The 24,809-nt window shown below is 43.4% G+C and overlaps 2 protein-coding genes and 1 non-coding gene across 4 annotated transcripts in view; 1 reads left to right on the top strand and 2 right to left on the bottom strand.

Moving 5' to 3' along the window:
• The window catches only part of LOC112069571 (nucleosome-remodeling factor subunit BPTF-like), a gene marked incomplete at its 3' end in the record, with an annotated part of 24,083 nt that extends 13,664 nt beyond the window's left edge, over window positions 1-10,419 (bottom strand). The window contains 14 exon segments of the mRNA XM_070438590.1: window positions 48-406; window positions 713-861; window positions 1,112-1,312; window positions 2,978-3,163; window positions 3,302-3,499; window positions 6,031-6,251; window positions 7,146-7,968; window positions 9,701-9,727; window positions 9,730-9,782; window positions 9,784-9,871; window positions 9,874-9,903; window positions 9,906-9,929; window positions 9,932-10,005; window positions 10,007-10,419. Of these exon segments, the coding sequence (XP_070294691.1) occupies window positions 48-406; window positions 713-861; window positions 1,112-1,312; window positions 2,978-3,163; window positions 3,302-3,499; window positions 6,031-6,251; window positions 7,146-7,968; window positions 9,701-9,727; window positions 9,730-9,782; window positions 9,784-9,871; window positions 9,874-9,903; window positions 9,906-9,929; window positions 9,932-10,005; window positions 10,007-10,167 (2,594 nt within the window).
• A 2,651-nt stretch (window positions 10,420-13,070) lies between these two features.
• On the top strand, window positions 13,071-13,152 carry trnas-aga (transfer RNA serine (anticodon AGA)). Its single transcript has one exon. It is a non-coding gene; the product is annotated as a tRNA-Ser (tRNA).
• A 2,281-nt stretch (window positions 13,153-15,433) lies between these two features.
• LOC111980548 (growth factor receptor-bound protein 2) overlaps window positions 15,434-24,809 on the bottom strand; it is a 46,719-nt gene continuing 37,343 nt past the window's right edge. For both annotated transcript variants that reach the window (XM_024011336.3, XM_024011337.3), the window contains 4 exons: window positions 21,473-21,570; window positions 18,517-18,639; window positions 17,593-17,761; window positions 15,434-17,264 (listed from right to left, as the gene is read on the bottom strand). In XM_024011336.3, the coding sequence (XP_023867104.2) occupies window positions 17,079-17,264; window positions 17,593-17,761; window positions 18,517-18,639; window positions 21,473-21,570 (576 nt within the window). In that variant the 3' untranslated portion in view covers window positions 15,434-17,078. The remainder of the gene's footprint in view (window positions 17,265-17,592; window positions 17,762-18,516; window positions 18,640-21,472; window positions 21,571-24,809) is intronic.

Raw genomic sequence — 24,809 nt, 5'->3', positions numbered from 1 at the left:
AACCCCATTTTCCTATGCCAGAGTAAGTAGTCTGTTCTGGAGCGTACCTGTGCGAGGCCCAGTTTGGGTGCAGGAAGGGGGCGGGGACATTGGTCTCCAGCTGGATGATGGTGAGCCGCAGGGTGGATATGGTCAGCACCTTGGAGCCGTGGATGGAGCCGTTCCACTTGAAATCCCCGGCGGGTGTTAGGCTGAACTTATGGGACAGGTGGCGGCGCTTGTCGTGGTCCTCACGATGCTGGTGCTTGTTGAGGCCCAGTGTGTTGGTGCTGAACTGGTTGTGGTAGACTCGGAACTTGCCCTCCTGGCCCAGCTTGAAGAAGTTGTTCAGGTTGCCCTTCACCGACAAGTCTTTCCTCACAGTACCCAGACGAGCCACTTCACTCTCAGAGCTGGGAGGAGATGTCTAATGGAGACACACACAGGGGGATATATATACTGAGCTGAATAGAGACACAGCTAAGAAGAGAGACATCGTTTCCATAGGGATTTGGCAATTGGGAGAATTGTGTAACATTGTGTAATAAAGTGAGTCGATGTGGAAGAGGACTGGATTTCAGTCTAGATGATTGAAAATATAACAGGACAATCCATTTAATCCTGCTAAGGCTGCCTAGGCATCTGTCAACATTGTCAACAGCCTAGACTAGGCTGTGGGTGAAATTCCAGAGAGACGACAGAAGGTTAACACAGTGTCTGGTTGGTGTCTCACCTCCTTGCTGTCCCTGGGTGTAGGGCTGCCATCTCCCTGGGTCTTTTGCTGGCTCAGCTTGCTGTCCGGGTTACGCAGACGAGTCACTATGCGATTGTTAGTCCATCCAGACGCTGACCCCTCACCATTCCCAATCTCATTGCCTTCACCTGCGAGCAACAGAACACATCATTAAGATCAGTGATGATGAATTAAAATAGAGAAGTCAATCATGAATAAAGGATTCATGATTAATTGGGCCATAAACCAGCACAGCGGAGGCAATGTTCAATGATACAAACAGTATCTCTAATGTCACTTGGTAGTCAAGGCCCTTGRAAGTTGAATGAGTCAGGGCATGCATCAGTAACAGAGTGCCTCCAGAGGCCTGAGTGTATGGATGGTATGGCAACTGCGTACCCGTGTCGTCCTGGCTGGTGATGGAGGACTGAGAGGACCTGTCAGCGAGGTTTGGCTCTTCAGGCCTCCTGAGGACCCCAGGCGCTGAGACGTGGCTGCTGTTGCTGTTCTCGTCTCCAGGGTGTTGTGGTGCAGGAGTAGGCTGGCACTGGGCAGAGGGGTCCTCCTCTCCACGGGACTCTGAGTCTACAGGCTTATCATCTGGGGAGGAGGAGAGGATTGAACAGTGAGAAGCTGAGCAGCACAAACCCCTTAGGCTCCCTTTGTGTGAAAACATGCGTCAAGACCAGCACCAGGCACTAGCTGTCTATACTGACAAAGTATTGCAAATGATGACGGCAATGCAGAGCAAACACGGATTAACTACTTAAAAAGTAAAACCTGTAATCCACAACAATTGTAAAAAACAGAATGCTTTTGGCTTGATGCCTTCCCTGCCTCACCTGTTCGTTAATGATAATGCACAATTAGCATAACACCAGGGAAATGCTTAATCAGTGAGTCTGAGCAAGAATTTGCACTTCAGCAGTCCAGGCTGACAGATAAGGCTAAAAAACACAGTGCAACACAACACAAGCAGTGCAAAASGCRGCTGCAGAACCAAATTAAGAAAGATATTGTGTATCTGAGCTGTGGGTTAAAATGGCCCTGCTGTATATACTGCACTGAGGTAGCAGGTGGAAGGTTCAGGCAGGCAGCCAGCCTTTTGTTTCCCCTAAAGGAACGGAGGCCAATTTCCCCGATGAATTGGGGTGAGAATAAGAGGCTGGTTGTGACAGACTTAGCATGGTGGGCGCTGCCTGCCAGGGATGCTGCTGCCAAAACGCCATTATCTGAGAACAAGTTCACAGTGTGTGGACCAGACAATGCACCGCATCAGGATCCGGCTAACACAATGAATGCATTGAGAAAATAGAACATGTAAGCAATGAACAAGGTGACTAGAATAACAACTGGCTACACTTACAGCGTCCTGAGCACTGTTCAGCCTTGCATGCTGAACACTACACAAGACAATGGAACACAAAATGGATGGCAAGAGCACAAGATCCCGCAAAAAGGCACAATGCATCTGTTGAAGGAAGAAAATAACCAGGCAGATCTCAATCATATGAAGATGGATGAAAGACAAATTCTTGGAAAAGAAAACCACAGAAATAAAGGGATACAATAATGAGCTATTTAAACATTACATAAGCAGATKTGAAAAGCAGAGTGCTTTAAGGAGTAAGAAAATACTTAAGACAAAATATKTTTATTCCTGAAGGATAATGATCTCAGTAAGTCAGCAACACCGGTCAGTTTAATGAGTGATACTGAGGTGAGCAGTACTGTGGCAGAGTAGAGCCCCCTCTGTTACACTCATTACTCTGAACTGGGCGACTAAGTGAAGGCTGCCCAACAGAGTCCACTCACTCTGTTAGTAATCCATGTATTGAATTAGTAGACAGTAGATAACCAGAAAGGCATACTGTGTAACCGTGTTGCAGCCATTCAAGACACTCTCATCCTCAAAGGAAGCTATGATTTAGCTTTAATGGTCCAAGAAGCACTCTTTCGTAGACTTTCTACCAAACACAGCCAATAWTCAAATCAACAAATGATCACATTGAGGAGCAGCCAACCARCATGAAGATTATCATCTAGCCAAGAAGCAGCAGCAAAAAGCCTGTARCAGTGACACCAAAGCAATGCACCCTGTGACAGCAATCACATCACAACTACAGTATGGAAGATGCTTTGAGACAGCCAGAGCACGAGACCGATGATGATGGATGCACACATGCACAGCCACAGCAAGGTGTGATAAGGAGGAGAGGCTGGGAGGAGAAATGCGGATTGCTGGGCACTTTCTCCATCATGTACCTGGCCTCTCCTGCTCAGGCTCCATGGAGRCCTCCCCACTCTCCCTGCTCTCAAAGGCGGCCGAGCAGGACACCTCAGCAGGCTTAGGGGGTTCATGTTTAGGGAGAGTGCCGTCCTGGGTAGACGAGCCAGGCTTAGGGGGGTGGACGGTGGTGTTCTCTTCTCCAGCAGGGGGAGCTGCAGCTGCTGTGAAACATACAAGACTCACTCTGGATCTTTAACACACAACCGCCTCACCAGATCAACAAAAAGACGTAGCCATCCTCAAAAGGCTACATGAAAGATGCATCCAGAAAAGGACTTCATAGGCAATACACGACTCACATAGAAGAGCAACTCCAGTCTTCCCTTGTGAGCTTGCCTCCTCCTTAGACTCGGGGTCTTGGAGCTCTCTGTGGTCTGGTAGTGGAGAGCAGTGTGTGGGGGTCTCTTCCTCTATCTTGGTGGTGTCTGTAGTGGCCTTCTCTGCCTGCTCCGCTGCTCGCCGTTCCTGCCTGCCGTGCACACGCTCCAGGATCTCATCTACACAAACAACAACACAGCTGATAAGCAAATGGCCAACACCCACACACCATGCTAGGTCTGTTAGACCAGAAACTACGTTTCAACTTTATGTGTAAATCAGTAGGTCTACATGTTGTTTACCACATTATTATGTAAATCAGTAGGTCGACATGCTGTTTACCACATTATTATGTAAATCAGTAGGTCGACATGTTGTTTACCACATTATTATGTAAATCAGTAGGTCCTACAGTGTTGTTTACCACATTATTATGTAAATCAGTAAGTCTAAATGTTGTTTACCACATTATTATGTAAATCAGTAGGTCTACATGTTGTTTACCACATTATTATGTAAATCAGTAGGTCTACATGTTGTTTACCACATTATTATGTAAATCAGTAGGTTTCGCATGTTTTGTTTACCACATTATTATGTAAATCAGTAGGTCACATGTTGTTTACCACATTATTATGTAAATCAGTAGGTCGAACATGTTGTAGACTCATCGCGCTCTAGCAACTCCTTGTGGCGCGGCCGGGTGCCTGCAGGCTGACCCCTGTCGTCAGGTGAACAGTGTTTCCTCCGACACATTGGTGCGGCTGGCTTCCGGTTAAGCGGGCGGGTGTTAAAGAACGCGATTTGACGGAACATGTTTCGGAGGACGCATGATTCGACCTTTGCCCCCCAAGCCTGTTGGGGAGTTGCAGCGATGAACAAGATCGATATTGGGGAGAAAAAAGGGGTAAAATACAACAACTAAAAATACAAGGGGATGTGTCAAGTAGCTAATTCCCAACCAGAGAAGCTATCTAGACAATAAGAAATGGAATGGAGTTGTTTGGCTCACTAGCCCTAGCCTGTTTGTTGTGAAATGATGCCTTTATATTACAGGATGGCATACAATATATAATGGAGTCAAACCATAATTGCTTTCCAAACTTGCTCTCCTACACATTTTGAAACAATATAAAACTAGCTGGTAAAATTGCAATTGGAAAGTAACAGGCTTATGTATAATGCTTGTAACAGTGTCAAGATCATCCTGTCACTAGGTTAACCCCTTCCATCCTAGTTCTCATAGAAGCAGTCACTCACCTTCAGAGAACAACCACACAAACATATCAATCTTGCAGATTGCTAATACACCTTCTAGCACTACTTGAGACTGTGTGAAGAATGAGTGGAAACGGATTGTGACCGGTAATAATAACCAAGTCACAACACGTATGATCACCAGCACAGTTGAATACCAAAATAGTTAGCCATTGGCAGCTAAAACCAAGAACAACTCATTAGAACCCATGTCAGTGAGTCACTCCTGATTTGCTGTCTCTACTATTGTTCCCTGAAACGCAACAGTGGGTCAACGCTCCGGAGATGACGTTAATGAAACTGCTGTCTGAGCACTAAAAGCAAGAGAGTGGTGGATCAATAATGTGTTCTATGATGATATGGTATAAAATCTCTCCCYATAAAAGGCAGACAGAGAGATTCCAATCTTAGATCTAACAAAAAAAGATGTGGACTGCCAGCAGAAAGCATTATGCCTGTGAAAGTATCCTGGGTCACAGGAGAAGACGAAAAATGAAATCAATCTCCATTCCCCACCTGCCAACAGTGCATAACTGAGGTTTTCATAGGGGGAGATAAAGGAGTCAACACAGAGGGAGGATGAAGCAGTGGGCTTCTGAAGAGGATAAAATACCAGCAAGGCCCATTCATCACTACAGATGGTACAGGTGGAACTGGACAGGAGAGAAAAGACTCTGCATTGACTTTAAAGAAAATCTACCTTGTCTTTGGAATATCTGTCAAAGAAAGTCCTCATTGTCTAACAATTGAGGAGACTGATCCCAAAACAGTACAACTAGAACCAAGCAAGCTTACCATATAAAGCTTGGTTTGTGTAAACTATGAGATCTAGTGGTCAGGAAATGCACAAACAATGGAAGGCTCTATAACAAACAAGGAGGAGTAGAATAGCCACACAGAGAAACCAACACCGGTTTAAAATCAACCTTCTCCCTTCGATAGAAATAAGAAAAACGCTGTTTGCATGATAAGTAAAAAGGCTGAGAGAGAAAGGGGAATAGCAACATCTATGATGTTTGATGCTTTTTTATTGTCACATACACTGGACAGGTGCAGTGAAATGTGTTGTTTTACAGGGTCAGCCATAGTAGTACAGCACCCCTGGAGCAAATGAGGGTTAAGTGCCTTGCTCAAGAGCACAGACAGATTTTTCACCTTATCGTCTCGGGTACTTGAACCAGCGACCTTTCGGTTACTGATCCAGCGCTCTAACCGCTAGGCTACCTGTGGCCCTCTGACAGTTCTAATAGATCAACCATCCTAATCATACTTCAGCACAAGGGAGAATGTACTCTCCTCACCAGAAATGTATTGGAATCGCACAACATGTAGCCTAGGGGTCATCATTGACATTTCTATATTGACAATGCATAGAAGCCATGGACCAGCTAAAAATGCTTCAGTGTGACAGACAGTGATTCAGAGCGTCCAGCAGGTGGCTGTCTATCCTTACCGTTGGCTGCCGTGAGGAAGGCCTTATTGTTGCCGCGGGCCTTGTTGGTGAGGTCCTCAGTGATGTCCATGTGAGTGTGCACCTCCTCTCTCATCTCCTCGAGGACAGCACACAGGTCGTTTTCCCAGTACTCCTTGTCTAGACACTCTATCAGCCCTCCCAGCTGGACCTTTGTGCTGTAGTACCAGATCTTCTTCTTCTCATGCTCCCCGTCYTCCTCACTGGAATAACAGGCCAACAACCATTATTATAGTTGTGACAAATAAGATGGAATATAATTGACAATTAGTTTGTTTATAAAAACAGGTTCAAGGATCTTAATGAATAGATCATGAGATGCCATCATTGGCATATAATGCTGCATGAGGCATCGTTAACCGGGACAGAAAGATATCTTAACTTCAAAGGAAAATCAACACTGAATGCAAATTGGCAATAAGCTTAAATTCCATTCGAACGCATGTTGTTTTTCAGCCCCCTTATTCCTTTTTATTTGYCTCTCGCAAGAGAGACCAATTACAAGCAATTGTAAAGACATGTTCAAATGGAGGAGGCAACATGATGAACAAGTGGATACTCCAGCAGCAGTTCAGTAAACTCTCAGGGGGGCTATGGCATCACAGCACAGGAGTTTCACCCTAACTAAGGGCACAATTAACAATCSCAGCACCCTCGCTGCGCTGGCTGATGTCTCAAACCGCCACTAATGATCCCTCTGGGACACAGCTTGTCAGATAGATCCCACTCTTCAGATTGAGTCATCGTTGAAAATCAGCTACATTTTTCACACGCAGTAAATGTTCCATGTTGAAATCAGCCCTCTCAGGCAATCTGTGTATACATAGTGTTCAGCAACAAAATGTGTATTATTCTATCCACAAGATATGACTGATGTTATACCAAGCAATTCAGCACGGGAAAAAACAACTAAGTAATTCTGAAGGCAATCGATTAACTTGTTTTCAAGAACCTCAAGGACATACAACCACTCTCTGACTACATCACAAAACACAATGTATCACTCAGGTGAGATCACTCAGTATGGTATTGAGATGGTGCATAATATTGATGAAGTCACAACAACAGAAGTGGGGTGGGGGCCAGTAATTACTTACACAATTATCCTTCGGTTTAGGAACCAGTATTGCCTCCGGTGGCGGTCGTAGCCGATGGGCTCCTGGCGGATGTAGGGTTTGCTCTTCTGCATCTCTGTCACACAGTCTGTGACCCCGGGCACCTTGTGTGCCACGCAGATCTCACACTGCCATTCGTCCTCCGGCACCTCCACCAGCGGCGGCTTCACACACTCCAGRTGGTAGACKGCAGAGCAGGTCTCACAGCACARCAGGTCCCCCAAYCTGTGGCACACCCTGCAGTGGTCATCATACTGCACCACCCCCTCTGACATCAACTCCTCRCGGGCGATGTTGGTGGTGAGGAACTGATCCACCAAGAACTGCAGCACCTTGATCTTACTGTCCAGAGGGCCGTAGGGGTAGTCCTCCACCTCCTGGTAGGRCAGGACATGRTGGTACTCCTGGTCGCTCTCGCAGTAGGCACGGACCACCTCGGGCCACGTCATACCATCAATGAAGTAGAGGGTGGAGTTGACGCTGTCCTTGAGGTCAGCAGGACCGAACGTGGTGTTGGAGGTGTCTTCCTCACGCAGGATGGCCTTCAGTAGGGCTGTGTGGGTCTCTGCCATCAGCGTGCACTGCTCCTGGCCTACCAGCGCAGCACAGAAGTCCTCAAAGCGGAAGGGAGAGAGACGCAGCACCGTGCTGAAGTTGCGCAGGACCTCGTAGATGGAGGACACGTTGAGCAGTTCCTCGCTGGGCACCATGAGGTCCTCAGAGGTTCTGGGCAGCTCCAGAGGAGGGATCTCCTTTTCTTCAAAGATGGGCGAGCGAGGGCAGTGCACCCGCGTCCTCTTCCGCCCTGCCAGATCGAGAGAGAGAGCAGTGAGTGCCATAATCCATGTGATTTAAAGACTAAAACTGAAATTGCATTCCGTAAATCATGCATAAAACCCAGACAAAGCAGAATTACATTGTCTCAAGGGCTTAAATCATAGATTAATGAAAATTCAAAGAAACAAGTTGAGGACAGAATTTACACAAGCAAACAAATGTTAGCCTTGGCCATGTAAAAGGAGAGTTCGCAAGTGTCTCTGAAATCTACTGCCACAGAAATATGTTTGATTCTTTATATTGGTGCCAGGTCCGCTTTAAAACAAATCAAGTCTTGGAATTGGCGAAACACTACACCAACTCAAAGTTGGCAAGGGTATTAAACCCAGGAACCAAGAAAATTGAGAGGGGTTATATTATTGCAATTGAGAAAGTCAAGAACARCAATTTWACACAATGGACATTCCCTTCAATGTAAAAAATTACTTCTTAAAATGGGTCTAATCCAAACACTGTGATAACGTTTTGCAACAGCAACATAACCATTACTTTTCTGCTATTCTACAGATATGTTTTGTATCTTTCTTACATTGTTTGCCAGTATCTTTCAAATKATACTTTCCACAAATAATAATGAACTTTAATATAATCTAAATAGTTACTTATATCTATTGTGTAAGAAAATGTGCATCAAAAGTGTGTTGAAACAAAAATAACTTTTGCATTTAATTTCCAAAGTTTATAACATATTATGGATATTAAATAGTACAGATATTAATTTAACATTGAAATTAATAATTTCATTATGTATTTTGGGGAATGTAAAAACATTATTGTGCTGCATCACTGAAAATTATTCCTCACATAGTTACAACTGGTGAAATTGAGGGCGCTTATTTTCAAAACAATGGGCCACATGGTACCCTGTCCTGTCATTAGCTCGAGCTGATGTGGATTACTAGCAAGCTAGCTGGGTGCTCCTGGACAAGAGCACAAGCCCATGACATTGCTAACTAGCTAGCTTGAAGAACTCATCTGCTTCTCAGCTGTGAAAATAGACCTATGCTGTATATAAGAAGCTAATGATAAGTAAGAGTAGGTTAAAGAAAAACCCCAAGTTAATTAAGTCTCATTAATTTCTAGACACATTTGACAAAGTATTTAACTAGCTAGACATGCTAAGTAGCTATTCCCCTGCAAGGAAATTATGCATCATCAAGTGTTGTTTTATAATACGAAACACTCCAGTTATTAGTGTATGTTACTCACTCTGGAATGTTAATATAATGTTGTTGGTCATTTTAGTTGTTTTCTAAATGATAAATCTGCATTCACAGCTGTTTAGCAGGTTCAGGCATTAGCTTGTTAGCCTAGCTTGCTAACGTTAGATAAGGTATGTTATAACTACCTAGCTATTGCAATAGCCAAGTCAGATCCAAAACTAGCAAACACAATTATAATAACATCTTGCACAATACTGTTAGTTAAAGATGTTTCAGAATTCAAAAATGTGCAATTCGGCTCTCGTGCACTGCCTAGATCGCTAAGTTAAATGCAAAGCTTTCATTCCATCATCAACAATTTTGAACTCAAACTAGGCCTGTTTTTATACACAGTCAGTGCATTCTCCATTTTGAACCATAACGCTTCCTGCACTATAAGAACAATGCCAATGAAATACGCCCAGACAAATTATAATTAGTTACAATATAATTGTTTTCTAATTCTCTAAGCAGCTTGATCAATATTGCGGTTTTTACCCGGAGTGCTGCCATGAGTGCTCTGATCCGAAAGCTGCTTTCAGTACAGTAGCTGGCATCATCATCCTCCTCGAGTATTTCTCAAGCGGTCTGACTCCTCGTTGAGGCTCTTTTCTCGTCTGTTTATCGTCTCTCCTCTATCAAACTCGTCCTCCTCAGATCTCAAACTACAGCATCATCATCTTCATCACTTTCATGATCTCATAAACCACAGATCTAGCGATTGACGTCTGCCGCTAGTACCTCTGCCACCACAACCTCTGCCTCTTCCCCTACCGCGAGATGATCCCACTTTCCTTCTGCCTAGACGAAGAGTTATTTCCCCTCTTGGGACTCTCAAAATCGACCTCGGCACTACCTCTCCCCTTTGCCCTCAACTCCCTCCTGGGTCTCAAGCCACGCTCCGGCTCGGATGAAGGCTCCTGCATCCGCAGGGTTTTGGGCGGCCTGCCTCTTTTCCCCCTCATTATATATAAAAGCTATTATTTTCWATTTCAATTTCTGCGTTTATTTAGCCTTCACAGAAMCMAGAAAAACGGGTACCGCCAGAAAGCTTGATTTGCGTAGATTCCAAAGAAGTAGTCCCGTAAAGCCCCGGTCTCGGTTTACGTGAGAAAGCTCAAAACGAATAGTTGGCGTCCCGCTTCTGATCGGTCGCAGCCGCCATTTTTCTTCCTCTCCGACTACTGAAAACAGACCGAAGGCCCAGTGCTGAAGTCACGTGGTGACTGTTCTTCCAGTACAGTAGACCTGAACAGGCAAAGGGATTTGTATATACATTGAGTCATTGCACTCTGAACTGAAGTTTGCAATTATTGCCGAATTGCAAAAAATAAAAATACCGAAATTATGTTTTCTCAAGAAGGCTACAAAAGTGAATTATGAATATCTATAAATGGGAAAAAGATATGATACCTAGCTTGTTCCTATCTTGCTTTTCAATTTTTTTTAACAAACATTTGTTGATATTTTCTACATTTTCTCAAGTTATAATGTTCAATTATTATTTTGCCAATGCAAGCATACTCCTTCCTTTTTCATGTTCCTTCATACCCCTTCATGATTTTACTCCTAGTGTCATAGAGGTGAAGTCATTTTTAAAAATGTATTCTACCAGGGTATGCATTGGTAAATACAAAAGGTCTGATAATGCGTTTTTTTATGTTTCATTTGAAAGGGGTGATGATCAATCTTATCTTCCACCACAATTACTGAAATCACATCATCAGAAGAGGTTATAATCTGTATCGGTCCGTGCTATACGGGATCATTGGGACGTCGCCAAACACCATTGACGTTGGTTAGGGATAAGTAAGGGTCCCGTGTGGTAAGGGTCCCGTGTGGCTCAGTTGGTAGAGCATGGCGCTTGCAACGCCAGGGTTGTGGGTTCATTCCCCACGGGGGGACCAGGATGAATATGTATGAACTTTCCAATTTGTAAGTCGCTCTGGATAAGAGCGTCAGCTAAATGACTTAAATGTAAATGTAAATGTAAGGGCTATGGTTAAGGTTAGGGTAATTAATCCTTTGTGATTAAGGTTAGGGTTTAGGGTAGGAATGTCCCAAAGATCCCGGATAGCACTGACCAATCTGTATATCTCATACTGTATATCACAAGATGGCTTGTTGGTGTTGCAATGTATCCAATCATAGACTTATCTCCATCATAACATGACTATGTGTGATAACCTTATCGTAGTAACCAATGATGTACAGTACCAGTCAGCAGTTTGGACACACCTACTCATTCAAGGGTTTTTCTTTATTTGACTATTTTCTACATTGTAGAATAATAGTGAAGACATCAAAACTATGAAATAACATATATGGAATCATGTTGTAAGCATGTTGTAACAGGTGTGCCTTGTTAAAAGTTAATTTGTGGAATTTCTTTCCTTCTTAATGCGTTTGAGCCAATCAGTTGTGTTGTGACAAGGTATACAGAAGATAGCCCTATTTGGTAAAAGACCAAGTCCAAATAAACAAAGAGAAATGACAGTCCATCATTACTTGAAGACATGAAGGTCAGTCAATGCGGAAAATGTCAAGAACTTTGAACATTTCTTCAAACGCAGTCGCAAAAACCATCAAGCKCTATGATGAAACTGGCTCTCATGAGGACCGCCACAGGAAAGGAAGACCCAGAGTTACCTCTGCTGCAGAGGATACGTTCATTTGAGTTACCAGCCTCAGAAATTGCAGCCCAAATAAATCACATAAGACACATCTCAACATCAACTGTTCAGAGGAGACTACGTGAATCAGTCCTCCATTGTCGAATTGTTGCAAAGAAACCACTACTAAAGGACACCAATAATAATAAGAAACTTGCTTGGACCAAGAAACACAAGCATTGGACATTAGAGATTGTTGTGAGATTGTGAGAATATGTGAACGGATGATCTCCGCATGTGTGGTTCCCACCGTGAAGCATTGAGGAGGGGGTGTGATGGTGTGGGGGTGCTTTGCTGGTGACACTGTCTGTGATTTATTTAGCATTCAAGGCACACTTAATCAGAATGTCTACCACAGCATTCTGCAGCGATACGCCATCCCATCTGGTTTGCGGTTAGTGGGACTATCATTTGTTTTTCAACAGGACAATGACCCAAAACACACCTCCAGGCTGTGTAAGGGCTATTTGACCAATAATGAGAGTGATGGAGTGCTGCATCAGATGACCTGGCCTCCACAATAACCCGACCTCAACCCAATTGAGATGGTTTGGGATGAGTTGGACTGCAGGGAAAAGCAGCCAACAAGTGCTCAGCATATGAGGGAACTTCAAGACTGTTGGAAAAGCATTCCTCATGAAGTTGGTTGAGAGAACGCCAAGAGTGTGCAAAGCTGTCATCAGGGAGGCAAAGGGTGGCTACTTTGAAGAATCTCAAATAAGAAATATATTTAGATTTGTTTAACACATTTTTTGGTTATTACATGTTTACATGTGTGTTATTTCATAGTTTTGATGTGTTCACTATTATTCTACAATGTAGAAAATTGTTTAAAAAATATAAAGAAAACCCCTTGAATTAGTAGTTGTGTCCACTTTTGACTGGTACTGTATATAACAATATAGATCATACCACTATGTATATACATCATTAATCGTAACGTTACTGTCTGTATGTGTTACAATTTCTCCAAAAGTGGACATTTCCTCATCGTCACGTTACAGCTGCTGTTAAAATAGTCGCCTTAACCACTCGGCCACGACAACCTTATACCGTTTTGTTAAAAAAATTACAATCAAGTAAAGTAAACTACAAATTATTAGGCAGAAACTACATTTCATTGTAACACTTTCGACAAGAACTTGTTACAAGTTGTAATATAGATTAGACACATGTTTTGATAAGCTGATTATCAAGTTGTCGTGGCCGAGTGGTTAAGGCGATGGACTAGAAATCCATTGGGATCTTCCCGCGCAGGTTCGAATCCTGCCGACAACGGTCAATTATTTTGTAGGTTTTTGCTAAAAGCCATACAGTACAGTCTTGTGTGGTCTGGTCATAATTGAGTACAAATGCAGTTCGTTCATACAGGAAAAGGCAGCATTTACTAATTCATCTCGAATGATTCTCGCAACGGACATGTAAGGACGCAAAAACAACACCCCATTATCGTAGTGATGCACTTTTACAAAATGTATTTTAACGTAATTTTTTTWRAAGAAGCTTTGAAAACATTGACATATGCATACTTTTATATCTAATCATTTGAAAACGGGGAAAATATTAACATTATTATAGCGCCTTGCAGTGGTCGTACCGAATGGTGGCATGAGGAAAACAAATACATTTCAGATGATGATAGTTGCCAGGAGGTGGCGATAATGCATTATGTATACCAGAATAAACATTCTGTCGGCAGGCAGGGATTGCAGTCATACAAGGATGATTATCTTTACCACAGACCTTTTAGTTGCGTCTGTGTTTGATTTAATGTAGTGGGTACAACAGATTCGTTTTCATATTGGAAACTATGTGTACCCATTAAAGGCATTGTATAACAAACACCATGTTTTGGCATGCTGATCTGACAGTCTGGATTGTATTGAGGCATTTTGACAGTGTCATGGTGGTAGTGTAAAAGTACACCATTGAGATATCTCAGTCTGATAAGTAACGGGGTGACTGGAGTACAAAGAATCCAATGCTTGCATTTCACAGACTATTTGCATGAGGTTCAGTAAGCGGGTGAACATCAGTGGTGTCTTTATTCCTATTTGAATATGATGACAGCATAAAGAATAGCAGTGGGRAGATCTGGAAAGTTTTGCCTTCGAAAAATACCTTCCAATAGTGGATCATGAACTGGTGTGGCCCAGGGTGAGTGACAGGATGCCTCCCACATGGGTGTTTAACTTACTCACTACCCTTTGACTTTTAATCCAAGAGATGACAGCAATGTGAATCTATTGACTTGATCCTCTGAACAGGAGTCAGGGATGTTGGAAAATGTATGGTGCCCATGGCCCTCAGGTTTAATTTAATCTCCATACTACAATTGAGGCTTGTGTAGTGTATTACTGCTGTAGTTTAACCTGAGCATCCAATCAGTCCCTCCACCTGCTAAACCCCTACATTGAACACAGTAAAAAAKATGCTCCAGTGGTGTCAAAAACATAGGCCCAACACGTATTTCCACAAATGAAATAGGCCCCAGAAAGTATGACATGGGAAGTTCAGTGTTATTTCAYTGTGTGTGTCAATGTTTCTAGATGTCTGAAGGGGAATACAAATATGTATTTCTCTGCACACACYCCCACACCTCCGAATGGATAAACTGACACGCGCACACACACACCAAGCAGAGAGATAAACTGTACGTTGCATCTTTGCAAACAATTAATAATTTATGTAAACACTTAATCATGCAATAACACACAGTGAATTGCATCAACATCTATAAAAAATTATGTTTCCATGTTTTCAAAGCCAGCAAATCCCTTAGTGGAAAATTTGACAGRCAATTGATAATTTAATGGATCCTCAAATGGTGGGAGATAGGGACCCTGGGAGATTGTCTGACACATTTTTGGAGAAGACAGGTTTTGGTAAATGCTCGTGAAGTTCCCCGGCTATCTGGGACAACGTCATCAAATATGGCTGTTATATATTCATGCTGCTCACTTACATAACGTCTCTAGACTCCAGACCTGATGAGACTTCTTACAGTACATGACATCCTCAGACTATAATGAATTCCATGGACTGAGGATGGAGAGCACTTAATGTTCCCAGTCCGCTGTTTTGTTAAGTGTCCGTCAGTGGAAAGGCTGCCTGCATGTGACGCAATGTAGTCAGCAAGTGGCCAGATTGGTTGGAAGTGTTTAAGGGCTAAAAATAACAGAACACAAAAGCAGACAGTCCAGCAGACCGAGGGTAATGCAATGTGTACATTTTCACTGGGCAGCAAACCCCTGTATGTACCAAGAACCCAAGGCTGTGCTTGAAGACGCCAAGCGTCAAATTAAGCTTGTTCATGGCACCCAGAGGGACAGGAACTTGGCATTGGACACGTAGGGGAGCCTGATGTGTCAACATAGGTATTTATTTGTGATTCCGGTCTGATTCATGGCTGAACACTGCATGTCCCAGCCCCTACAGGTTGTCAGATGCAAAGCCAGGTAATGGGCTATTCATTTCTATACATTTTTAGACAGATTAATTTAGCCATCAAAAGTTTTGTTGAATCACAAGATGAAAAAAATAACTGTATGCGACTATCTATGGACCACACCACATGGTTTCTCTCTTTATTTGTAGAATTGCATTTTAATTAATAAAAAAAAAAAAAAAAAAAAGAAGCAAAAAAATAACAGTATCAATAGGGAAGAAGGCAAGAGACACTTAAATAAGAAAAGTTCAATGTTGGGAAGGAGATGTGGGGTTGATGGGACAGGTTGGATTATGTACATGGTTTCTCACTGCAGGATTGACGGGCCCCACAAAGGGGCTCAAAGCAGCAGGTCGGAGACACTGAAACACCAGAGAGAAAGGCACTATCCAGAGAGAACAAAGAAACTAAAAACACACAGAAAACAAACACACCAGAAATCAAATGCTTAACATAAAAAGTGCTTGACACGCCACAGACAGAGAGAAAAACAACATTGGTAAAGCTGATCTCTCAACTTTTAGCATAAAAGACACTTCATTTTCTCAAACTGTTTATCACGCCATCATGTGATTATCCAACTCATCTACTTGTTATGTGTGAGTCTAACAAGGAGGGGACTGTTAATGTATGCGTGTGTGTGTTTGAATATGTACTATATGCATATTTTTCATACATCTCTCTATATAATCTTATATTGACACCATTACTAATTCAGCACTTCTCGGGAATCCCTTGCATTGTGTAGTTCAGTTCTCCGACCTTGCTTCCCTCATGTCAATGTCTATGGACTCAGTCAGCTACATTCACGGCCCAAGAGTAAAATGGCTGCAATAAATACATTGGCTTCAAAAGGTGGCTGGCCTTTACAGGGTTTCATAATACAACAGCTCATGCAGCATACATGGCTCTACTCGCTGCTAGCTTCCTGACACAATTGGTTTTGTTAAAAATAACAGATTATTCTCTCATTTATCAGACAAGGAAATTATTTCACGTTTTAAATATCATGCCATTTTATCTGAGAGCCCTCAAATAATCCAGGAAAAATTATACTGACAATTCAGCAAATCCCAGAGCTACTAGGTCTTATCCAGAATAACATTTTTTTTTWAAACATAATTTACAAATGGAAGAAACAATACAATTTGTGATGACTGGTAAAACACATACAAATATATAATATATATTCTTAAAAAATTGATTCTCTCTATACTGTAGGTGATTTATTTATACAGCCCTGGGCTGATGTACAATGCTCACATGCCAATGATCTTGGACTTGGTAACTTGCTGCAGATAACATCCTTATTTTTTCAATATTTTTTCAATCATTTTTTCAAATATTTGTACATGTATTTTTATTTAAAACAGCGTTAGGATTTATTGGTATTTCATTTAGGTGATTAAAACATGCAGCAAAAAATGAAAAGAAACGCAGAATGTGAAGAAGTAGAGGACAGAAGCAGCTGTGGGAGTCTAGGTATAGAATCATTCTCATCCTTCACTTTTGGTGCACTATGCTTAGTTTCTCTGTGTTTTTTTCCTCAATGACAGTTCAGTTCTGACTGAAGTGTTCACTATAGAGGCGAACATTCTCAGTGTTAAAAGTTGGCTTTGCTCAGCTGCCACCGACAAGGTGATGCCTTCAACAGAACTACTCCTCCATTTTTAATTCCTTGTTGCATTGTCCCTCTCTGCTCCTGATGTCTTCTTGATGGGTTGAGGGGGGGTATGGGGTGGTTGTTGATGTTTATTTACATGTTCCGGTTGACTGGTGTGACATAGTTGCGGGGGAACATGCCCGTCAGCCCGTGGCATCCTCCCTTCCACCAGTTAGGGTCAGAGTTGTCCAGGACCTGGATGAAGTCTCCGCGTCGGAAGCCCAGCTCGCCATCCTCCTGGGGGTCAAAGTCAAAGAGCGCCTGTACATATGTGGGATKCTGTGGGCAGGGAGAGAGAAAGAGAGCAAAACAAATCCATGAGTCCCAGACATGTTAACAGTCTGACAAAAGGACAAAGCCTGAGTTCTTCCCTGATTGTGTTTTCTGAACCAACCGTGACTCGTTGGTGAACTGAGCCAATGCCTTGACATCCAAAGGTTAGGCCGGCAGGATGAGAGATTGAGTCAGCAACTCTGGGGCCCCTCTGTCTCCCTCAAAGCTATTATTTTACACTAATAACCTAGTTTGTCATTGTGACCATTAAGTGTCCAACAAAGCCACACTGGTAAAGAGCCAGAGATGAAGGTTAAGGGGGATGTGTGCTCACCTGGGTGACCTGCTCAATGTCACGCAGGAAGATCTGCTGGTTGCGGGATACAGAGGTGGATCGGTGGTAGTCCACCAGCTCGTTGAGCGAGTTGAACTTTACCACCCACAGGAAGTACTTTCCTGCCCCATCACGCAGGACTTTGAAGTGCTGAACGTCATTTCCAAACCTGAGGAGACAGGGAACAGAGGAAGAGAACCATGGGTAGCTGGCCAGCAGCAGACAGTCAACAGACGCAGAACTGCTGAAACAGGACAGAGAAGAGARATCCCAACGGCCAAAGGAAATACATGTGGACATGTTTTCTTAGCAACACATTAGGAAGACAGACTGTCTCTATAACAGTGTGAACACAGGTCATGACCCCATGGATGGTAACGCTGCAGACAGATATAAAACCAGCCTCTTCCACAGCCATCAGGGGGATTAGTCTCTACTAAGACAAACTCCTTGTTCTGTACTCAGAGGGCAATAGACGGGTGGAGTCACATAGTGATCGCTTTAATTATCTTGAATTGTCTATCTACTTGACATACAGACAGACATTACAGCACCATGACAGTGAGGGCTGCTGAATTTAGCCTTTTTAAGTAAAGCAGAGTGGAAACAGACATGGGGAAATCAAAGAGTTTGCGTCAGTGTTGTGCAAGCTGGAAAGAGAGAGCTGAAATCCTGCTGTAAAATGACTGTCAGTGAGCTGGAGTTAATGTTCATAGACACCAGGGGGCAGCACAGAACACTGGGTAAAAAAGAAAGTGCTGGTGCTGTAGTGTATTTAAACACAGGAAGAGAAAGAAGAGAAACATAGCAGATGTTTGTGTCTGTTACCCAATACATTGTACGGTGCAGAGCAGAGCAGTCCCTCGCCCCAACATACGTAGAGCAGGGCCTCTAAACCTTTCGTGTATGTGTGTGTTCACTTACTTGACAGAGAGGGAGAAGTCCCCTGGCGCACTCTCACTCTCTCGGATGAGGAAGGCCCCGTCGTGCCTCTGTTTGTTCAACATCTCCTCTGCCTTGGCACGGGGGATCTTGCCAAAGAACCACCTGGAGGGAGGGACAGCACCACACACACACACACACAGTCAGGGGAGAGAACACAGCCGGACCAGCATGAAACAAACAAATAGACATCTGCTCCCTCACGATCAAGGACGACACATGGTCATCTCCCACTGTTTACAGTCCTGAGATTATACAGTATTTCAGATTAAGCCTCTGCCCCAGTCAACCGATTAATACTGCAGGTAGGAGAACCAGAACCGTGGGCGTTGTGTACAGTGAGGGCACAGGGGTTGAGGAGTGGGGATTGCGTGCTGTGCTGCTGAAGCAGAGCATGTCTCACTCCCAGCAAGGTCTGTGATAGCAGCACTGGCTGGGCCAATGGCAGCTGTAGCAGCAGGAGGCAAAGAGAGAGCGAGAAAGAGAAAGCGCTCTCTCCGGTTAATTATTAACCAGAGCAGCCAGAGAGATGACATCTTGGCTCCTTTGCATGAAAGTGAAAATCAATAATAAAATTACCAAGACCTAATCCTCTTTGCATTTGTGACCTCTATCAGCCGGCCCCCGCCTACAGTTCCCTGTCTGATAAAGGTGCCGGCAGAGCAATTAAAGCAGGCACGGAAAGAGCAGCCAGGCCATGTGGAGCCAGACTGGTTGCGTCTCACACACACACACACGCACAACTGTCTGGTCTGTGAATACATACCGGGAGATGAAACGCAGAGGCACATTAACATCTAGCGTTGGCTGAAGCTACTGTACTGCATGTGGGTAGTTGCCATATGGCCAAAACAAAAGTGAACAAATTATTTATTCAAAAATGAAAGTTAAAAAAAATTGTTACAAAGAAGTATGTCTAAACAATTCAAAATGTTCTGTGGCCACTTTTTATTTAAAATTTATATCCAATTTAATGAAACATTTCATGCATTAGTGCCTTGGAATTTGTCCTCTGATGTGAMATATGTAATACTAATATGATGGTTTAATGATTCTCAAATACATAAGAAAATTATTTTTAGTTACTTTGTTTTTAAATCTGTTGAAAAACACATTTATTTGTATAACGATGATAACCAAGTGTCTCCCCGTTACATTTTTAGTAAGATTGTAATTTGACAAAAACCTAGATAAAAAGCAATTACATGACTTGTGTACTATGATAATGTTACCTGCTTCAACAAATATTTTACAGTTTGTTTAAGAAAACCCCTTTTTTATTGGTGCAACCCCGTAGAACATGTCGTCCCACCGATGGTTAGGGTTAAAACGTAATTAATGAAACTATGACGTTTCTGACTGCTCTAAAATGCAACTTCTAAACATCAATAACGGATCCTCATTAAAGGATTTAAAATGTACTCATTCCAATTACAGGACATCGAAAAAGTCCTGCACTGCTATTTTTCATCACTAGCTCCCCGAGTCGGGAGTGGGTAATTTGCAAGCCTGTTGCCTTCCTTGGATGTGGAAGCTATTTCTTGGGACCTGAAAGTTAACTTTGTCCTCCGTCACATCAACTACACATGTAGGTCTGTCACGTCAACTAACCATGCACTGTACCCAAAATAAGGCAGGCTAGTTGGTGTGTGTGCTCACTTGCTGCCTGGTGCCACTCCGTCACAGCTAGTCTATAAAAAGGGACAAAGGGCAAACTCCTGCCCCACTACTACTGCCATGGGATCAGATCACAACTGCCCCCTACACTAAGGCTACACCAAACTATATGGGGGAAGGACTAACAGCTGACCCACAGTCAGTTAGTGCAAGAGCTAAATGCTGCTACTGACATTGGATAAGGGATTGATTTAGGCTAAATAGAGTTTCTCTTTCAGGTGTTCAAAGCACTTAAATAGTCAATCAATTGAGAACACCACATAGACACTGTATTCATTATTCAGTATCTATTCACTCTTTTTTATGATGATGGCATTAACTGTGATGTAACAGCATGGTACATTACTTGACAAGGGCAACTAAGACCTGTACACAGCATCACAGCCCAGCTGAACAGCAAGACCTTTCCCCTTTGATGTGGCTATGAGTGGCAGCCCGGACAATTAAAACGAAGCCCCTGATGAGGAAGTGGTGCTGAGGGGTACATTCCACCTTACAGAGAGGGATGACTCCACTCAGGGCTTCCATTACACAGACAGACTGAGGGCAGGGACCAGACCCGAGATAACTTGTTTCTGCTGGCCATCTCTTCCCCATGATCACAGCCACACATTTTACTCACACTCTGCCCACACCAGCTGACCTGAGCTCTGCTATCTCTCTGCTCATTAACACAGACTATGGATCAGATGTTTCTCACTATCCAAGTCCAGGCATTAATCATCAAGAAATTGGCCCTGGAGCAGTTGCTAACAGCTWATACCTGCACTATATATCTGCATTCACTTCAATCCACTGTACACAGACAGACAAAGGCATGGCGTAGCTCCTTGGGACAGAGACAACCAGACCCAGCCCCCTCCATACTCCAAAATCCCACCTGATAAAATCCCAGTGGCGATGAAGGGTCAATATTAAATTAAGTCTAAGAGGCCCAGAGCGCACTAATACAGAGAGCGCTAATCTGGCACTGTGTGCTCCAGAGGTAATATCCTCTAAGAATCCTCACAGTGCTTCAATGAACACACAGGGAGAAGATTCCACTGTGGTGGCACTGGCCATTTCAGCACAGTACTCGGAGTTGACGGGACTGTTCTGTTCAATTCAGACAGTTGTTTCATAGTTCCAAATCAATGTGATACATTGACCTGGCAGTCATGATGAGTCCTGTTTGCCCATACTCCGAGTCAGCAACAATAAGCTATAGAGGTGAGTCCTCCTGAGTCATAATAGGAGTCTGGGTCAGGTGGTTCATACTTACGGATGTGCTTTCATCTCTATGTAGTTCTTGGGGATGAAGCCGTCTTTCCCGTTCAACTCTGCTTTGTACCAGTTCTGGTCACACTCTTCATTTAATACCTAGAGAAGGGAAGAGAGTTAACAATATATCACATGTAGTAAACAGAGTACTTCTCTGGTCACTGTGAAGGGGAGCTGAAACGGTTTTGTATCCACTAATATGGCACAGCCATAAACGACAGACAGACACGTTTGTCTGTTGCGAGTACACTCATTTACCAAGCAAGCAAGCCTCCATGAGGCCAGGCCAGCTGTGGGAGCACTCTTGTCTGAGAGACGTACGGTGGTTTGCAGGTTTGGGAGCACTGGTGCATGAGTGTGTCTAAGTTTGTGTGTGTGTGTGGCTGTTGTTGTTGAAAGACATGCACCTGTACACTGGTGCAGTTAGTAATGTAAAGCCTCTGGCTTGAACACTCATAGTCAGATGAAAGAAACAGTCGTCATCAATTCTCACCAGGGTTCTGACTCACAGTAATATATTGACACGTCCCACTCAAAACAAAGATATTCCAACCACCATCTGCCTTCTGGCTTCAGTACAGCCTTTCCATTTCAGAAGAAATAGGAGTCATACTAGATATAGTCTAGAATACACAGGTATTTCAATGTGATATGCTGACCACAGGCTTCAGTGTTGGGACACACTTCATGGCCTCTGCTAGGTGTTGAAACACCTTTAAACAAACCATACTGACAATTTGTGTTCAAGGGAGGAACTAGGCCTAAATCTGTTTATCGGCAAAAAAAGTGTTGAGGAAATGGAGTGTGCAACATCCTTCCTGTGCACAGAGCACTGGGAGAGAGAGAGCCAGAGATAGAAAGGAAAGTGAGGCAGAGTGGGTGTGCCACCACTGTCACACCAGAGGGTTCTTAAAGCCTGCAAGGCTTTTTGGGCGACCTGACCAAATTCACATTGAAATGTGTGTTATAGATCTGTCATTCACATTGAAAGCAAGTCTAAGAAGCAGTAGATCTGTTCTATATGCGCTATTTCTTTGCTTCCCGTGCTTAAGTTTAGTTTTTTGCGTCTTTTACGTTCGGTTTTGTACACCAACTTCAAACAGCTGACAAAACAATATCCTTGGTTATGGAAAATATATTTTACAGCGGTTTAGATTGTACAATGACTATCTACACTAAACTTGCTTGTTTTGTCACAAAAACTGAAATTAGTCAAACTATCAGAATTTTAGCAACCAGGAAAAGCTGGAGCGATTTCGGCATATTGCATCTATCTTTAAACCTAACCTGAAATACCCAAGGGGCGGTTGCATTGCGTGCAGAATCAAACTCTTTTTTGATTTACATAGATGGCTGACAGGTGAGGCAGTGATGATAAACTGAGTAACTCAACTAAAGCACCTGATTCCTTCGCAGATAGTGGTTTACTGTTTAGTGTCTGCGGGTTCATATAACTTGGTCACACAGACCACATCAGAGTGTGTGAATTGGCCTGGAGGACCTGTGAGAAGAGGGGCTACAGATAGACGACAACCTTCGGGCACTCAGCACCTCAACCACATCCAGCAACAAGATGGCTTCTTAAGCCCCCATCAAACACAATACAGGCTCTGATCCAGAGCTATAAAATGATCTTCCAAATGTCAGATAAGAGGGTTGCTCCGGGTGAGATGATTTCTCCCTTTTCTCACACAGACATACAGTAATTTACACAGTAGGCGTTAAGTTCCCCTAGAAGGGAAGGCAGACTGGTACAGCACAGTTTAGTTGGCAGGCTGTGTTGAACAGTGAGTTGTGCAGCAGTACAGAGGGCTTCTGACCACAGAGTACTGACCTATGCTTCAACACAGCGGTTGTGGAAACACTCCATAATGCATAACAACAAGGTAAAGCAGCTAGTACATGTTGTCTATCAGGTATCATTTTACATTGTTCACAAAAGAAAAGCTGCAGCTATGGTAAGAGGAAGAAGACGTACTCACGTCACACAACAGTTACCGTCTTAGCCCTATCTGGACCAGAAACTACAGAGTATGCTTCAATTTTCAGTGGTCTTTTAATCCCGCCCCATCCTTGTAAGAGTCAGTTTTTCAGAAGAGCTGAGTTCTCGTTCTAACTTCGGTGTGTAGTGTTGATCTGAAGCCCACGCAAGCAACCATCCCTCTTGGTGGTAAAAAAACACTTATGGCTTAGTGGAAAGAGGCAAGCAGGAGACGCAAACTGAAACAGGAGCATGTAAGAACTATTGTGAAGGCATCCAGGCCATCAGTGTCAGTGGTAGATTGACATTAGGCCTGATATACAACTCTTTCCACCACCAACCAATACCTCCGCTACAACTTCTCAAAGCCCGAGATGGAGGTCTGAAATTCCCTCCACCAGCTGGGTCACTGGCCTCTCATGTGCTCTCGGGCTCTGCCTGTCTGCTGAACCAGCTAGCTTGCAGGCACACCAGCTGTCAGCCAGCTGTCACTGTGAACACAGCACTGGCCGCCGACGCAAAACACAACATCATCTCTAGCGATGGGGTCGAAAGAAGGAGTGATCACATGGCTGTCTGTCTATCTTCAGATAAGTAGTGAATGTGAACTTTAACGTGTTGTGGAGAGCTATGCGAGGGTGAGACAGTACTGTGTGAGAATATATGCTCATGTGCTAGTGTGTGTTTTCTTGACGTTCTGATGTAGTAGGTTCTGTGTGTCGTGATGATTGTCTTGGTGTGATGTTGGATGTGTGTGGGGTTGTGTTGTGGCTGCTGTTGTGTCGTGGATGTGTGTGTGTGTGTGTGTGTGTGTGTGTGGTCTTACAATTGGTGGGGCAATGCAGGCAGGCAGCCTCTGGGAGTGACTGATTGCACATGTGTAGACGTGGCAGACATGCGGTCTGGAACTCTGAACTCTTGGTGATCTCAATTTCTCTACATCTTATTACAAACATTACACTCCACCTTAGTCTCATCACCTACACAGTTCACGACTTAGCTACCTCAAACATAACAGCTCACAGACACTCCCATATGTTCTCTTGCAGATATTACAACAAGCTTGGATTTTCGTGATAAGGCCATTTGCCCAATCTGCCAGGGCACCAAGGCCATTAACCAAAATAGTAAATTAAATTGATTTGAAAACCAAAAAACAACTATTCTCTTAAGAAAAGCATAAGTGTATGTAAATGTAAATTAAAACAGTAGCCTACATGTCAAAGTGTAGGTGATAGCCTGCGTATTGGCTACAGTCAGTCATGTCCAGACCAAAGCTGACATGAGGGGCCTGAAAATGTAACCAAACTTTAAATGAGACTTTTAATGGTGGCATTGTCATGCTGAAGGGTCATGT

Source organism: Salvelinus sp. IW2-2015, unplaced genomic scaffold, assembly GCF_002910315.2.
Source record: "Salvelinus sp. IW2-2015 unplaced genomic scaffold, ASM291031v2 Un_scaffold1051, whole genome shotgun sequence".
Taxonomy (NCBI): Eukaryota; Metazoa; Chordata; class Actinopteri; order Salmoniformes; family Salmonidae; genus Salvelinus; species Salvelinus sp. IW2-2015.
Note: the sequence above shows the minus strand (reverse complement) of the source record. Positions and strands in the feature narration are given on the sequence as shown.